General features: G+C 58.6%; 2 protein-coding genes across 6 annotated transcripts in view; one reads left to right on the top strand and one right to left on the bottom strand.

Annotated features, from left to right (window-relative positions):
- The first annotated feature begins 642 nt into the window (after positions 1–642).
- Irf7 (interferon regulatory factor 7) lies at positions 643–3,784 on the top strand. Of its 2 annotated transcripts, XM_042665562.1 has the most exons (10): positions 643–704; positions 1,097–1,429; positions 1,517–1,679; positions 1,761–1,974; positions 2,216–2,280; positions 2,356–2,536; positions 2,702–2,782; positions 2,878–3,267; positions 3,342–3,460; positions 3,540–3,784. In XM_042665562.1, exons 2-10 carry the CDS (start codon positions 1,410–1,412, stop codon positions 3,717–3,719), a joined length of 1,413 nt encoding a protein of 470 aa, XP_042521496.1. In that variant the 5' UTR covers positions 643–704; positions 1,097–1,409; the 3' UTR covers positions 3,720–3,784. The 2 variants fall into 2 exon arrangements, with proteins under 2 accessions (XP_042521496.1, XP_042521497.1); XM_042665563.1 differs by lacking the exon at positions 2,356–2,536 and having other exon boundaries at positions 2,200–2,280.
- Positions 3,785–4,181: 397 nt separating this feature from the next.
- The window catches only part of Phrf1 (PHD and ring finger domains 1), a 29,172-nt gene continuing 17,008 nt past the window's right edge, over positions 4,182–16,345 (bottom strand). For 2 of the 4 annotated variants that reach the window (XM_042665558.1, XM_042665560.1), the window contains exons 10-18: positions 14,410–14,537; positions 11,670–11,851; positions 11,395–11,514; positions 10,690–10,844; positions 7,653–10,280; positions 7,059–7,204; positions 6,658–6,921; positions 6,302–6,430; positions 4,182–4,547 (exon numbers count right to left, since the gene is read on the bottom strand). In XM_042665558.1, coding sequence (XP_042521492.1) covers positions 4,407–4,547; positions 6,302–6,430; positions 6,658–6,921; positions 7,059–7,204; positions 7,653–10,280; positions 10,690–10,844; positions 11,395–11,514; positions 11,670–11,851; positions 14,410–14,537 — 3,893 coding nt within the window. In that variant the 3' untranslated portion in view covers positions 4,182–4,406. The remainder of the gene's footprint in view (positions 4,548–6,301; positions 6,431–6,657; positions 6,922–7,058; positions 7,205–7,652; positions 10,281–10,689; positions 10,845–11,394; positions 11,515–11,669; positions 11,852–14,409; positions 14,538–16,345) is intronic. The other 2 variants (XM_042665559.1, XM_042665561.1) reach the window with 1 other exon arrangement.

Below are 16,345 nucleotides of genomic sequence, written 5' to 3'. Positions count from 1 at the left end.
CTGCCGCTCTCCCAGCAGCTTGCTTCCTCCAGGGCCCAGGCTGGACTTGCTCCCCTTGGGTCACCAGCATCTCCTTAAAGTTAAGGCACCACAAATTTTCCCACGAGTTTTAATTTGGGGCGGGACTGCTCCCACCTAAGCAGGTTGTTAATGCTTCCTGCTTCCGGCCCCTCCCATTACCTTTACAGGGCCAGGGAGGAAGGTCTAGGTTTGGGATCAGCTTGTCTACACCGGGGACAAACCCCTGGTGCTTCCTGGAGGAGGAAAGGACCCCTTGGATGTACCTGGTTTAGAATAGCAGGGGGGAGCAGATTTGCCCCTCCTGGGCACTGTCCAGGCCTCTGGGGATGGGACAGGGAAGGACAGGGTGGAGAGGGACCGCCGGAGGGAGGGCTGGGGACGGCCAGGGCCGGAGCAGGGGTGGCTGAGCGCTGGGGACCAACCTGACCGGAGGGTGGGGGACAGGATGGGGGCAGGGCAGCTGGGGCAAGATGGGGCGAGCCGTGGGGGACGGGTGGGGGCAGGGGGCAGGGATGGATGAGGCTGGAGACAGGCTGGCCAGAGGGCGGGGCCGGGCCGGCCGCAGGGCGGGAGTGGGCGGGCCTGGGCGGCTCAGGGTCCTGCCTGCCCCGCCCACCACTATAAGAGCTCAGGCACCCTTTGCTGGGAGAGGAATCTTTCCGCCCCGGCGGTCCCGGTGCCAGGTAGGGGCCCCAGCTTACAGCTTAGGTGGAGCGGGGGTGGGGGAGGTGAGGCGGCGAGGAGCCTGGGGTCCTTGTCCCTACTATGGATGGCCATCTGGCTGTCGGGGCAGAGCAAAGGGCCAGAGGGCCCGAGAGCGGGGGACCTAGGAGAGGGTCCCCACCAGCAGCCCGGGGCTGGGGCAGGCCTGGGTGGGGGTGGGGGGCCTGGGTTGGCCGGGTGGGCCGGGTGGAGGTGGCCGCGGCCTGGGGCCTGAGCTCCTGGGCCTGGGCTCTGGGAAAGCGCTGCCCACCCGCCGCAGCTCTGGAGTTTAGGTTTCGTTTCCAGAGCTGCAGTTTCACTTTCCCAGCCTTGGCCCGCCCTCCCCACTGCCTCTCCTGCCTGTCTCCCGCAGGGTCCTGCCTGCGACCTCCGTCCAGGCCTGGACGCTGGATCAACATCTGTGACTCCACGTGTGTGCACCCGCCACATCTGCAGTCACACAGACAGCCACCTTGGCCACAAACGCATAAGTAGGCAGCATAGGTGGCTCCAAGTGTACAGTGCACATCTGTGATCCTGCACAGCAACATCTTGGGTCACACCTGTGATCCCTGGCTACACAAATTCCCCCCTACCAGCCGTGGCAACTGCAGGACGGGTCCTGAGACCACGTCTCTGACGCCAAGGGCCCCCTGGCCTCCAGACTGTCCCCGCAAGAGGGAGCAATGGCTGCGGCTCAGGACAGGTGAGAGCCACCTCCCCCACTGCCCTGAGGGTGCGCCTGGCTGCAGGCCTGACTGTAGGCCTGCCTGGGCGGCTGCCTTGCGTGCAGGGTTGTCCAGCGGGTGCTATTTGGGGAGTGGCTCCTGAGTGAGGTCAGCAGTGGCCGGTATGAGGGGCTGCGGTGGCTGGACGAGACCCACACGGTTTTCCGTGTGCCCTGGAAGCACTTCGCTCGCAAGGATCTGGGGGAGGCAGACGCACGCATCTTCAAGGTGAGACCCAGCCCTGCACACGCAAGCCTCTTCCGGGCGCACGGCGGGCCTCCCCCAGCCCACATCCTCTGTCCTCACCAGGCCTGGGCCGTGGCCCGGGGCAGGTGGCCACCCAGCGGCAGTGGAGGCGACCAGCCCTCCCCGGAAGCTGAGGCTGCGGAGCGTGCTGGCTGGAAAACCAATTTCCGCTGCGCACTGCGCAGCACCCGACGCTTCGTGATGCTGCAGGACAACTCTGGGGACCTGGTTGACCCCCACAAAGTCTACATGCTCAGTTCCGAGCCGGGGGACAGAGGTGAGGCGCGCTGAGGGCTGGGCCAGGGAGGCAGGAACAACAGCAGAGGACCTACTGCGTCTCACTGCTCTCCAGGATGTCAGATTTAGTTTTAGAAACTGGCCTGGTAAAGACTTGGTGCAGCTTTGGGCTGGCCCCTTCCCAGGCAGGCCCAAGTGCTAGGCTGTGACTCGGGGTGAGGCGGGGTGCTGAAACTGGAGAGCCCCGGGGGCTGTTCATTCACAGCCAGGTCTCCCGCCAGCCTCCGAAATCCCAGCTGTCCACCCGGGGGAGGAAGAGGCCTTCAGAGCTGCCCCACCAGCACAGGTACAGTCTGACCCACCGCCTCTCCCTAGGCGTGGGGCCTGAGCAGCTGCTGGCCTGACTTGTTCTTCCTTGCAGGGGGGAGTCCCAGGGCCATTCCTGACAGGAGGTGCTGAGTCCCACACCCCAGGACCTCTGGCCACCATGGGGAGTGCTGCAGGGGACCTCCCGCTGCTTGGGGTTCTGCAGCAGAGTCTCCTGGGGGGTCCCTTGCTGGAGGCTGCATTGGGAGGAAACCTGGCCCTTCCCCAGGCTCCTGGTGAGACCCCAGGCTCCTCTCTGCAGGGGCCTGGCAGAGCCCCCTGGGGAAGGGCCAGCCCTCTAGGGCTGACCCTTGACCAAGATGTGGAGAAAGCAGGGCAGGGAAGCTGGGACACCACGTTACCGTCAGCACTAAGCAGCGCCTCTGTGGTTCCTGGCGCAGAGCACCCTGAGGAGCCCAGTGCCGCATGGACCATGGAGGACGTCCCCAGCCCCAGACCTCAGCACCCAGCACTGACCACGGGTGAGAGCTTCGGGGACAGGGCCTGCTCTGGTCTTCCCTCCCTGGCGTGACCCAGGGCACACACAGCCTGAGCTCACAGCTCCGTCCCTCCACAGAGCCTGGCCCGGGAGCTCTGGACGTGACCATCATGTACAAAGGCCGCACCGTGCTCCAGGCGGTGGTGGGGCACCCCGGCTGCGTGCTCCTGTACAACCCCACAGGCCCGGCTGCCCTGGCCACCGAGGCCCAGCCGGTCCTCTTCCCCAGCCCTGCTGAGCTCCCCGACCAGAAGCAGCTGCGCTACACAGAGGAGCTGCTGCGGCACGTGGCCCCCGGCCTGCAGCTGGAGCTGCGGGGGCTGGAACTGTGGGCCTTGCGCATGGGCAAATGCAAGGTGTACTGGGAGGTGGGAAGCCCGCTGGGCTCTGCCAGCCCTTCCACCCCAGCGCAGCTGCTGGAGCGCAACTGCCACACGCCCATCTTTGACTTCAGCACCTTCTTCAGAGGTCAGTGAGGTGCCCTCCGGGGGCTGTCCCAGGCGGTGCCCTGGCCACTTGCTCACCAGAGCCTCCTCTTGCAGAACTGGGCGAGTTCCGGGCGAGACAGCGCCCGGGCTCCCCTCACTATACCATCTACTTGGGCTTTGGGCAGGACCTGTCTGCCAGAAGGCCCAAGGAGAAGAGCCTGATCCTGGTGAAGGTGAGGCCGGCCGGCGCTGTGGGTGGGGTGGGCGGCCTGGCCACAGACAGGAGTGACAGAGGCTCTCCCCGGCCTGCAGCTGGAGCCGCTGCTGTGCCGCGTGCACGTGGAAGGTGTGCAGCGGGAGGGCGCGTCCTCGCTGGACAGCAGCAGCCTGGGCCTGTGCCTGTCCAGCACCAACAGCCTCTACGACGACCTGGAGCACTTCCTCCTGACTTGGAGCGGCGGGCCCAGGCCGGCCGCTACCTCCCCTCAATAAAGAGCAAGCCAGTGCTGTCATGGTGGACGCTTCTCCCCGAGCAGCTGGCTGGCTAACGGCGCTGACTGATATGGCTGGGCCTGGATTACACCTCACCCCACCTCCCTCACAGAACCCCATACCTGCACACTGTGGGCCTCTCCTGCAAAACACCCTGCTTCATGGTGAGCTTTGCAGCCACCAAATCCCTGCTGCTTACAAATGCTCTGGAAGGCAGGCATGGGGGGGAAGGGGGGAAGCGGCCCTTCCCCAGGGTGTGGGGGAGGGTGGCAGGCAGGCCTCTCTGCGGAGCTTTCTCCTGGGAAACGGCTACCTACAGGAGCACAAAGCAATGGGAAAAGGTAAGGCACTGCCACACCAGAGGTGCAAGGTGCAAAAAACACGACTGCTAAGCCCCTGTGCAGGAGCTCCCTCCTGCCCGAGCCCAGCCATGGCTCACTTCCCAATACTTAGTCGGTAGAAAAGATTCTCAAGGTAAGTCACTTTTGATAAATTAGAACACAATGGAAACATTGTATTTATAATATACATATAAAAAAAGTCCAGTTTTCAACCATGAGCAAGACAGGTGCAGACAGGTGTCGTCATGGAAGCCTGGCGGCAGGAGTGCTGGTGGTCCCAGACCTTTGCCACTGAAGACACAGAACACAGCAGTGTCCCCAGGGGCCCTGCCCAGCGCTCCTGGCCTCAGGCTTCGGCCTGGGCAGGCACTTCCTCCCCAGCCTCCGCCTTCTTGTGCCTACGCATGTGCTTGTACTTGTCCACGTATGCCTTCACCAAGTTGGCCACCTTCACGGGGTTGATCTCCCCACTCTTGCTGTGGCAAATCTGCAGGAAGAAGACAGTTACTCTGAGGCTTCGAACACCAGGCACTGACCGTGGCAGACCTGTCTGCCATCTCTAGGAAACATTCTCTGGCAGCTTGCTTGCCATCTTACAGGGTTGCAGGGCCTTCCTGTGAAACTGGAGACTCAGCACCACAGACAGTCCTGTTCGTTTCTCAGGGCCAGGAGTAGCCTAGGCAATTTATTATTTTTATTATTTTTATTTTTTGGGCCGGTCGTGGGGCCTGAACTCTGGGCCTGGGTGCTGTCCCTCAGCTCTTCGGCTCAAGGCCAGCACTCTACCAATTGAGCCACAGTGCCACTTCCAGCTTTTTTCTTTTTGCTTATGTGGTGCTGAGGAATCGAACCCAGGGACTCATGCATGCAAGACAAGCACTCTACCACTGAGCCACCTTCCCAGCCCTAGACTAGACAATCTTAAACATCCCTAGGATTTGCCTTTTTTTTGTTGTTGTTGGTTGTGGGGTTTGACCTCTAGGCCTGTATGCTATCCCTGAGTTCTTAATTTCAAGGCTAGGCTCTACCACTTGAGCCAAAGGGCTATTTCTGATCTTCTGGTGGTTACACAGGAGAGTAAGAGTCTCACAGCCTTTCTGCCCTGGCTGGCTTTGAACCACGATCCTCAGATCTCAGCCTCCTGAGTAGCTAGGATTATAGGTGTGAGCCACCAGTGCCTGGCTGGTATCTGCCCTTTCAATTGTCAACATGGCCCAGTCAGCTGATCCACCGTTCATTTATAGGCCCCGAAAGTCTGTGAGACAAAAAAATGGCAGTAGCCTATCATATTCAGGACTGGGCTTTCTGGTTTTGTTGAGGTTTTTCTGCCAGTCATGGGGCTTGAACTCAGGGGCTAGGTGCTCAAGGCTAGTGCTCCACCACTTGAGCCACAGCACCGCTTTGGTCTGGGCATTCGACGTAACACAGCCGTGCTCGCCTGTCCACGCCCGCCTTCTGTGTAGTGACAGCCGCGCGCCCAAGCCCACCCCCGCGCGCCCGTCCAAGCCCACCCCCGTGCGCGTACCCGTCCAAACCCACCCCCGCGCGCGCACCCGTCCAAGCCCACCCCCGCGCGCCCGTCCAAGCCCACCCCCCGCGCGCCCGTCCAAGCCCACCCCCCGCGCGCCCGTCCAAGCCCACCCCCGCGCGCCCCGTCCAAGCCCACCCCCGCGCGCCCGTCCAAGCCCACCCCCCGCGCGCCCGTCCAAGCCCACCCCCCGCGCGCCCGTCCAAGCCCACCCCCGCGCGCGGACCCATCCAAGCCCACCCCCGCGCGCGCACCCGTCCAAGCCCACCCCCGCGCGCCCGTCCAAGCCCACCCCCGCGCGCCCGTCCAAGCCCACCCCCGCGCGCCCGTCCAAGCCCACCCCCGCGCGCGGACCCATCCAAGCCCACCCCCGCGCGCGCACCCGTCCAAGCCCACCCCCGCGCGCCCGTCCAAGCCCACCCCCGCGCGCCCGTCCAAGCCCACCCCCCGCGCGCCCGTCCAAGCCCACCCCCCGCGCGCCCGTCCAAGCCCACCCCCGCGCACGCGCGCCTGGAGTCCAAGCCCACCCCCCCCCCCCCCCCCGCGCGCACCCGTCCAAGCCCACCCCCGCGCACACGCGCCCGGAGTCCAAGCCCACCCCCCCCCCCCCCGCGCGCGCACCCGTCCAAGCCCACCCCCGCGCACGCGCGTCCGGAGTCCAAGCCCACCCCCCCCCCCCCCCCCCCCCCGCGCGCGCACCCGTCCAAGCCCACCTTCTGGACGGCTTTGCGCAGGATGTCCTTGTACTCCTCCTTGGTCACCTCCCTCTTCTGGTAGAAGGGCTTGATGGCCAGCTTCACCTCCTCCACTGCTCGCTCCTGCATGTGGAGCTTCTTCATGTACTGCAAGAGAGAACGTGTGGCACCACGCAGAACGGCCAGGACTTGGCCCAGGGACCCTTTGGTTGGAGGCCTGCAGTGCTGGGAAATTCCTTCAGCCCAGGAACATTAGAGACGGCATCCGCTGTCCTCTACCAAAGCTGCTGTGCTAGATTCCATTCTCGAACCCATCCCAAGGACTCTGGTTTCAAAACAAGACGGAAGCCCGCACAGGAAGGGGTAGTGCTTACCTCTTCCTTCTTGGTCTTCTCTGCAGATGGCCTGGGAGTGGCAGTCCTCTCCTCTGAGTTATTGGCCGTTGTGGCTTGACCAGCCAGCTCTGAGGCTGTGGCTAACATGGTGGGTACAGGGACCAGGCCCTGTACTGGGCCACAGCCTGCCAAAGGAAGACTCCCCTGCAGGATAAACTGGACCGGGGGCGGGCTGACCAGTGGGTAGGGCAGGATGCTTGCGGGCTGAGCTGCTGGAGCAGGAGGCATGTTTGGGCTGTAAACCTGGACAAGAATGTTCCTACTGAGTCCTGAGCCACTCCCAGAGCAGAAGGGGCCAGGCAAAAGGGGAGCAGGACCATCTGTCAGGCCGGACCCCTGCCTGCACGGCCCACTGGCCCAGCACATGGCCCCACACTCACCTGAGAGGAGTCTGTGTCAGGGAACCCAGTCTCCAGGAGCATGTGGCTAGGAGGGGGCAGCTGGGAGAACAGCACCTGCTGAGCCCCCGCAGGGGCCCCGTCCTCCGCATCCCAGGTCCCTTCCTGAGGTCTGTGAAGTAGTGTCCCTGAGGGCCCAAGAGACAGAGGATGTAGGTACCCTGTGGCCTGCTTCTTGTGCAAGCTATCCAGCAATGTGATCACAGGCTGAACCATAGATCTGCCCATCTTCAAGGAACTGGATCATGTGTGTGTAAGCCCCAGAGAGCCAGGGAAGGGCTGGGAAGGTGGCTCAGTGGTAAAGCGCTTGCCTCGCATGCATGAGGCCCTGGGTTCGATTCCTCAGCACCACATAAGCAAAAAGAAAAAAAAAGCTGGAAGTGGTGCTGTGGCTCAAGTGGTAGAGCACTAGCCTTGAGCTGAAGAGCTGAGGGACAGCGCCCAGGCCCAGAGTTCAGACACCATGACCGACCAAAAAAAAAAAGAGCCAGGGGTAGCAAGAGGCTCTAGGGGTGTCTGCCTCCCCCACAGACTGCAGTGATGCCCCCGCCCCCGCCTCTTCAAGTGCCTACTCACGTGGGGCTCTGTCCGGGGCTGGGACGCCGCCTTCTGCCTCTTGTAGGTTCCAGGTGACTCTCTTCACCAGAGCTCTGGACCGCAAAAGCGGGGCCTGTGCCACAGCGTCCTCGGGCCTGACCACCTCACAAGCCCCCTCATTCTGTGAGGGGGTACCCTCCTTCACCTCAGGGGCCACACCCAGGGCACTGGGAGTGGGGGCAAGCGTCTCTGCCACACCCTGCCTGAGTGGACACTGTTCTGGGGGGCCCTCTGGTGGTGGTGTGGGCTGTGAGAGGCCATCATGGATGAGGGACACCTCCCTCTGGATGGCTGCCAGGGTGGTATCATGCAGCTGGCTGGCCAGGGGCAGGGCAGGATTTGGTGGAAGGTCTCGCTCTGGGGAGGAGTCGGTGCTTTCAGGGGAAGGTGGTGAGCTCATGTCATCAAGCTGGATAAAGATGGCTTCGTTTGAAAAATCCTCAAAGACGTGGCCCGCCTCCACAGAGTCACCATAATCCACATCCTCCAGTGGGCATTCGGCTGGCACCTCCAGGGCAGGGGGCGCCGCAGAGGGGTCCGGGTCAGCCAGCACCACTTCTGGCAAGGTACCCACTCCTGCTGCGGCCGGCAGTATTTCCGGGTGGTCTCCATCCTGCTGTGGAGTGGGGGCGGGAGAAGCCTCCCTCCCAGTGTCCTTCCTCTCCGGGGAACGAGGCGGCTTCTCGTGCGGACGAGGCTGCCGAGCCCTGTGCTCCGAGCCGGGCGATGGCGATCTCCACCGCCTCCTCTCTTGAGACCGGGATGAGCTCTCCTTCTTATCGGCTCGCTCTCGGCTGCGCTCTTGCTGGTGCTTGTGCCTCCGGGTCCTCTCGAGGCTGCTGGGAGGGGAGCACTCCCTCCCACGAGGCCTGGACCCTGAGCGACGCCTTCTCTTCCTCCTGCGCTCAGAGGAGCTGCTGGGGCTCACAGAGCGGGACTGGGACTGCCTCCGGCTCCGGCCCCGAGAGCCCCGCCTCCACTCTTTATCCCTGTCCTTGGCCTTCTTCCTCTTTGCTTTCTCCTGGCTGCTGGCACGGTCACTGGAAGATCTTCGGCCCTTGGCCTTGGCCCGGTGCCTCCTGGCATGCTCCTCAGCCACAGGTGATGCTGAGTGCGAAGTCCTGTCCCTGGAGCCAGAACGGGTACTGGAGCGCATCCTCCGGTGCTCCCTGGCCGACCTCTTTCTCTTGGCCTTCTTCCCACCTCGGGAACTGCAAGTGGACGGGGAGCGCGACGGGGCCCGCAGCTCCACAACCCTGTGGGTGGTCACCTGCCGCACAGGGGGGCTGGGCGTAGCATCTGGTTCCAGGACAGTCACACAAGTCACCGTCCGCTCCTCGGAGCCAAAGAAGGGGCCACAGGACACTCCATCGTCGTCGTCCCAGGGGTCTGCCAGGGAGGACCGCTGCGTCCGCAGGGCTGGACTCCGACGCTCTGTGGGATCCTCATCTAGCCCTTCTCTTTCCATGTAAGAGGCCCCCTGGGTAGGGCCCTCGCTCTGGAACTTGAGTGTGCCAGATGTGGACTCTCCAGGCGGGTCTGGCTCTGGTTCACTCCCGAAGACGCTATCTACCCTGTAGGAGGTGACACAGCGCACAGCCTGGCACGGGGGAGCCTTAGGGCTATGGATGGAGATGGTCCTTGTGATCTCAGATGGCAGGAGGCTGGGGCCAAGACTCTCAGGGCTGCTGCTTCGAGGGCTTGAGTCAGAGCCAGTGGGGTCAAAGGGGTCGTATATCTCACTCTTGAGCTGCTTTGTCTTTTTGATGGAGAAGAGAGGGGAAGGATTCTCCTTCTTCTGCACCTTGCTGTCCACAGGCCGGAATGTATTACAGAAGCCAGGGCTAGACACCTGGTTACAGTGTGCGGTGTTTCCTGGGATATTGATCCGGAAGCTCTCGAAGGTCGACCCAACGCCCTTCCCTCTTGAAGCCCCCAGTGGGGCCAAGCTTCCGTGGGAACGGGAGCTGCCCATTTGTGAACTGGGCTCCTGGGGGGCCCTGCTGCTTGGCTTGCTCTCTGCCCTGTTTCGCCCTGGCTGCCCTGGGCCCTCTCTACCTGTCAGGCGACTGATGCACGTGCTGGGGATCTCGATGCTCTGACCTCGGGCCGGGTCCCGTCTGCTGCCACTGCTGTCCCTTTGGATCTTTGGTATCCTGGGCAGCTCTGAGATATTGGCTCTCCTGGGAACTACTTTTGGGGTATGTCCAAGGGTTGTGCTTCTAGATGGAGGGTTCGAATGACCGGTAGAGATATTAGACGAGGCAGAAACAAGAGGCAAGACCTGTGCACTGGTGCCATTAAGGCAGAGTTTGCCACTCTGTCTAGGTCCACTCTGGTTTGGTGGCTTCTGGGCGTGGCCTGACACAGGGATTGCAGATGAGCCCGGCCTCACAGGTGCCCCCACTGTGTGGGCAGGGCTGCGATGCAGGGCCGACCTGCCCCAGCAGCTTAGGCCAGAGCTCTGTGGCTGGCCACTGGTGGTGAGTCCGCCGGCTGCGCACCCTGACGGTGGCGTGCCAGGCTGCACAGCATCAGCATCCCTGGCTCTCGCCGCGTCCTCCCTTCCAGATGGAGCTACAATGGTGCGCTGAAGGGACACGGGAGCTGAACAACAAGAAGATCAGATGGCAATCATTTCACCTCGTTCCTGTCCTGTCTGCTTGCAGATGTGCCCCTGCCGTTCCCTCCTACTCCTCACCCCACTGCTACTTCTGTTGCTGCTGCTTTGCAGAGGTGCAACTGTGGGGTAGGATGTGTTCTGCAGCTGCACTGGGCCAGCCATGGGGGTGGGGTCGTGAGGAACCACAGACATGCCACTCTCACCGAGCTCCACTCCACAGTGCTCTGACGTGACAACTGCCTTGTGTTTAAGCTCCGTAGGCTCCCGGCCCTCAGCTCTCTGGTTCACACTCACAGCAGAGCCTGAGAAGTTGGGCTGACATGCCTGCCTCTGGAGAAAGTGGGTCTCCCCTCCCAGAGCTGAAAGGAAGGGGTGACAACCCAAGGTGCTTACCTGCCCTCTTGGCACTGAGAGAGCCGTCCCGGTGGATGATGACATCAGCGCTGCTCATCATCAGAAGGCTCTGGCCAGACAGGATGCTCCCCAGAAGGTCAGGGACCGGGGCTTCCTCCACACCAGGCTCTGGGGCCACGGCAGGGACCTGTCTCCTATGGGCAGACCCAGGGAGATTCCTGAGACCAACCCCTCCACAGCTCTGACACTTATGCCTGCCCCTGTTTACTACCAGGACAAGAGCTGGCAGGAAAACTTTTTTTCTTTTTGGTTAGTTGTGGGGCTTGAACTCTGGGCCTGGGTGCTGTCCCTCAGCTCAAGGCGAGTGCTCTACCACTTGAGCCACAGCACCACTTCTGGTTTTCTGGTGGCTCATTGGAGATAAGCGTCTCATAGCCTTTCCTGCCCAGGCTGGCTTTGAACCAAGATCCTCAGATCTCAGCCTCCTGAGTAGCTAGGATGACAGGCGTGTGCCATCGGCACCCGGCCTGGCAGGAAGTGGTCTCTAGAGTTGGTGAGTGTGGACCACCAGGACTCCTGCCTTGGCGGAGGCCCCATTCCTCTTCTGCCAGGGGCTTCTCAGGCCCTGATGCAGCATGGTGCTGACCTCAAACATTCCAGAGCCAAGGGGCGACCACAGAGAGAGCCCAGCAATGTGGCCATGGCCCCTGCTCGGCCCTCCCACACGCTCCGAGTGCCACATACCTGGGAAGTCCCATAGAGACAGGCCTAGCCACGGGCTGGTGAGACTGCAGGGCCGAGCGGGACAGCGCCCTCCTCTTGACACTCAGAGGGGAAGGGGGCTCGGCGGAGGGCTCTTCACTGCTGGGAAGGAGCACATGTCAAAGGGAGGGGCGCCAGCTCGGCGCCAGCAGGGGTTAAACAAATCTGAGAGAGATCTAGAGAACGCCAGGCCCACACCCTCCAGGTCCAAGGGTGACGGGAGCTGGTGCCCCTGTCAGAGTCATCTGTGTAGTCACCTGTCAAAGGGGTCCAGCTCGTAGGGGTCTCCAAACAGGGACAGGGAAGCTGCTCCGATATCTGCTCGCATTAGCCCCAGCGAGGGGTCTACTGGCTTGTACACTGATGGCACGCAGGTGCCACGCACAGGCCTGCGGAGACCCAGCGTCCGTGCTATACGAGCGCGAGCTGTGACGTCACTCTGAACAGAAGCAACAGAAAGGAATAACTAATGAGCAAGAATGACACGTAGGTTGGAAGTGGTGGCTCATGTCTATTATGCTAGCTACTGGGGAGGCTGAGAGCTGAGGATCGTGGCTTAAAGCCAGCCCAAGCAGAAAAGTCTATGACAATCTCTACTGAACTATCAAAAAAAAGCCACAAGTCGGGCTGGGAAGGCGGCTCGGTGGTAGAGCGCTTGCCTTGAGCAAAAGAAGCTCAGGGAGGGCTGGGAAGGTGGCTCAGTGGTAGAGCGCTTGCCTTGAGCAAAAGAAGCTCAGGGAGGGCTGGGAAGGTGGCTCGGTGGTAGAGCGCTTGCCTTGAGCAAAAGAAGCTCAGGGAGGGCTGGGAAGGCGGCTCAGTGGTAGAGTGCCTGCCTCCCATGCATGAGGCCCTGGGTTCGATTCCCCAGCACCACATAAGCAGAAAAAGCCGGAAGTGGCGCTGTGGCTCCAGTGGTAGAGCGCTAGCCTTGAGCTGAAGAACTGAGGGACAGCGCCCAGGCCCAGAGTTCAGGCCCCACAACTGACAAAAAAAAAAGAAAAGAAAAGCCAGAAGTGGAGCTGTAGCTCAAGTGATACAGTGAACAAAAAAAGCTCAAGGACAGAGGCCAGGCTCCAGGACAGGACAAAAAAATAAAATAAAAAGAAGGACTGAGGGAGACTGATCTCCAACTACCAAAAGGCCAGAAGTGGAGATGTGGCCCAAGTGGTAGAGTACTATCCTTAAACAAAATCCGTGAGGGCTGGGAATGTGGCTTAGTGGTGGCAGAGTGCTTGCCTAGCATGCAAGAATTCCTTCAGTACCACATACAAAGAAAAAGCCAGAAGTGGCATTGTAGCTCAAGTGATAGAGTGCTAGCCTTGAGCAAAAGAAGCTCAGGGAGGGCTGGGAAGGTGGCTCAGTGGTAGAGCCCTTGCCTTGCAAGCCTGAGGCCCTGGGTTCGATTCCTCAGCACCACATAAGCAAAAAGAAAAAAGCTGGACGTGGCACTGTGGCTCAAGTGGTAGAGCACTAGCCTTGAGCTGAAGAGCTGAGGGACAGCGCCCAGGCTCAGAGTTCAGGCCCCACAACCGGACCCCCCCCCCCAAAAAAAAAAAAAAATAGTAAGAAGCTCAGGGACAGTGTCCAGGCCCTAAGTTCACCAGCCCCAGAACTGGAAAAAAAGAAAAGAAAAAAGATCAGCAACGGCACCCAGGCCCTGACACACAGGCCCTGAGTTCAAGCCCCAGGACTAGAACCAAAAACAACAACAATAACCAACCAAGGTGAAGATATGACCCAGGGTAGAAGGCCTCTCTAGCAAGTTCAAGGCCCTGAGCCCAACCTTCAATGCTACAAAAAATAAACAAATAAAAAGAATAAAATCTACCCTGGTGCTGGTGGCTCATGCTTATAATCCTAGCTACTCACGAAGCTGAGATTTGAGAATGCTGGTTCAAAGCCAGCCCAGGCAAAAAAAATCCATGAGATTCTTATCTCCACCAGAAAACTGGAGGTAGTGCCCAAAGTGATAGATCTCTAGCCTTGAGCAAAAGCATTCAGGGATAGCGCCTAGGCCCTTAGTTCAGACCCCATGACCACCACAAAAAAAAACCTAAAATGGGTGCTGGTGGCTCATGCCTATAATCCTATATACTCAGGAGGCTGAGATCTGTGCAGTTCAAAGCTCGCCAGGGCAAGAAAGTCCGTGAGACTCTGTCTCAAAGAGGTAGAGTGCTAGCGTTGAGCAAAAAAGCTCAGGGACAGCACCCAGGCCCTGCGTTCAAGTCTCACGACAGACAGAAACAAATGAAAAAACACAAATAACTTTAAAAAATGATATAGATCCAGAAAAAGATGTGGCAAAAACTTGGCTAATGGTTGTGATTCAGCTTTGTGTTATGTAAGAAATATGCTCTGTGACAGCCCAGGGATCTATGTAAGGACAATAGCTAGGAGGGGCCCAGTGACAGCATGAGGCTATCCAGCGAACAACGAGGGTACAACCTATGGGCAAAGGTCTGAGCATATCCCTGCCATCACTATCCCCCCAAGCTCTGACAGCAGGTGAACCAGGTATGTGGGGCAAAGACACCACACACTTTTGCCTACTTCTACCTTCTACTAGGCAAGAGCTGGCAGGAAAGTATCTCCACCAGTTAATGGCTATGGCCCAGGCTGCTGGGGCTCTGGGCTGCTTGTGAACAAGAGTCCTCTGCATAGAGGGCTTGCCTCCTGTCCATACCCACCTGCTCCCATCCCAGACACCATGAGCCAGCTGCCCAGACCAAGCAGACACCGCGTGAATGTGACTTCTCTCTGCCCAAACGGGTCCCAGGGGTTATCCTACAACCCCTGTATATCCTGTACACACCCCTCAGTGTATCTGGCTTCAGGGGACTGGAGGCATTCCCTATCCTGCTTTTGACTTCTGCCCCAGGAGAAGCTGACTGTTCTCAGGACTGCAGAGTAGCTGCAGAGAGAAGTACTCTGATGTTGTCTGCGGCGAGACCCATAGGAGTTAAGCCACCACGTCTGAAAACCACTGCAGGTTCTTACCTTTGTCTTTTTCCCCTTTCTCTTTTTCACGTGGTATTGGCGTTTCTTGGCTCTTACACGTCCATTCTTACTTTTCACTGATGATCTAGACTGGGTTTTCTTTCTTCCCAGTACCTTCTTCCGTCTCCCTAAAAAAATGTTAGACTCTTATGTTCCACTATGTGCAAGGCCCTGAAAGCACAGAACCCAGGGAGCAGGTAAAAGATTGGGGTACTACAAGACTCCAAGTGCCAGGTTAGACTTTTCGGGGGCAGTGCTGGGGCTTGACAAGCTCTTATGCTTGGGATGCAGAGGCTTTACCACTGCTAGCTATGGCCTGGACTTCTTTTTTTGTAGGTTGTGGATCTTGAACTCTGGGCCTGGGCATTGTCCCTCAGCTCTTTAGCTCAAGGCTAGTGCTCTACCCCTTTGAGCCACAGTGTCAATTCTGGTTTTCTGGTAATTAACTGGAGGTAAGAGTCTCATGGACTTTCCTGCTCAGGCTGGCTTTGAACTGTGATCCTCAGGTCTCAGCCTTCTGAGTAGCTAGGATGACAGGTGTGAGCCACCAGCGCCCGGTGTCCTAGACTTTTAAATGAGAAATAAACCATAAACATTTTGAGATGGGGGAAACAAGTGGCAAGTAAGGATGGGATCTGACTTCTGAGTAGTTCTGAGAAGACTTGACTTGTTTCTTTTATGTATGCTGGTACTGAGCCTTGAATTCAAGGCCTCACAATCTTGATTTATCAGCTTTTTCTGCTCATGGTTAGCTACTTGAGTTATGTCCCCACTTCCTTTAGTTGGTTAAGTGGAGATAAAAGTCTCTTTGGGAGCTGGGAAGATGGCTCAGTGGTAGAGTGCTTGCCTTGCATGCATGAGGCCCTGGGTTTGATTCCTCAGCACCACATAAGCAGAAAAAGCCGGAAGTGGAGCTGTGGCTCAAGTTGTAGAGCACTAGCCTTGAGTTGAAGAGCTGAGGGGCAGCGCCCAGGTCTAGAGTTCAGGTCCCATGACCAACAATAAAAAAAAAAAAAAAGAAAAGAAAAGAAAAAAAAAAGTCTCTTGGATGTGTCTGCCTAGAGTAGATTCAAGTCTTTTTTTTTTTTTTTTTTTTTTTTTAGCGCTCTACCACTTGAGCCACAGCGCCACTTCTGGCTTTTTTCTGCTTATGTGATACTGAGGAATTGAACCCAGGGCCTTATGCATGCAAGGCAAGCACTCTACCACTAAGCCAACTTCCCAGCCCCTAGCTTCAAATCTTGATCCTTAAATTTCAGCCTCTTGAGTAGCTAGGATTACAGAAGTGAGTTACTGATGCCAACCAAGATCTGACTTTAAAAGCTTTTACATGATTACAAAACAAAAATATATATTTAAAACATGGGGGGAGGGAGGAGAGGAAAATCAAGAGGGGGAAAAACCGGGAGAATGAGGGAGGGGGGTGGCACACTGTTAAAAAGAAAACGTATTTATTGCTTGACATATATAAATGGAAGCCCTCTGTACATCATCTTTACAAGAAAAATTTTTAATAATAAAAAAGAGCCGGGCGCTGGTGGCTCACGCCTGTAATCCTAGCTACTCAGGAGGCTGATCTGAGGATGGCGGTTCAAAGCCAGCCCGAGCAGGAAAGACCATGAGACTCCTATCTCGAATAAACCACCAGAAAACCGGAAGTGGGCTGTAGCTCAAGTGGTAGAGCGCTCGCCTTGAGCTGAAGAGCTGAGGGACAGCACCCAGGCCCAGAGTTCAAGCCCCAGGAACAACCAAAAAAAAAAAAAAAAAATAGAAAAAAGAAACCCACACTCAGACGGGTGCTAGTGCCTCATGCCTATAATCCTAGCTATGCCGGAGGTCAAGATCTGAGGATCACGGTCTGAAGCCAGCCCAGGGCAAAAGAGTCCTAAGACTCTAATCTCCAATTACTGTAACTACCAAAAAAGACATAAATGGA

This window comes from Dipodomys spectabilis, unplaced genomic scaffold, assembly GCF_019054845.1.
Source record: "Dipodomys spectabilis isolate Male_0828 unplaced genomic scaffold, ASM1905484v1 ptg000331l, whole genome shotgun sequence".
In the NCBI taxonomy this organism is placed as follows: domain Eukaryota; kingdom Metazoa; phylum Chordata; class Mammalia; order Rodentia; family Heteromyidae; genus Dipodomys; species Dipodomys spectabilis.
Note: the sequence above shows the minus strand (reverse complement) of the source record. Positions and strands in the feature narration are given on the sequence as shown.

What these genes read in the sequence shown, in the direction of transcription:
- Irf7 (XM_042665562.1), top strand. Translation starts at nt 1,410, where the DNA reads ATGGCTGCGGCTCAGGACAG. An exon ending in CAGACGCACGCATCTTCAAG is followed by an intron (nt 1,680 to 1,760) that starts GTGAGACCCAGC and finishes TGTCCTCACCAG; the next exon opens with GCCTGGGCCGTGGCCCGGGG. An exon ending in GGCCCTTCCCCAGGCTCCTG is followed by an intron (nt 2,537 to 2,701) that starts GTGAGACCCCAG and finishes TTCCTGGCGCAG; the next exon opens with AGCACCCTGAGGAGCCCAGT.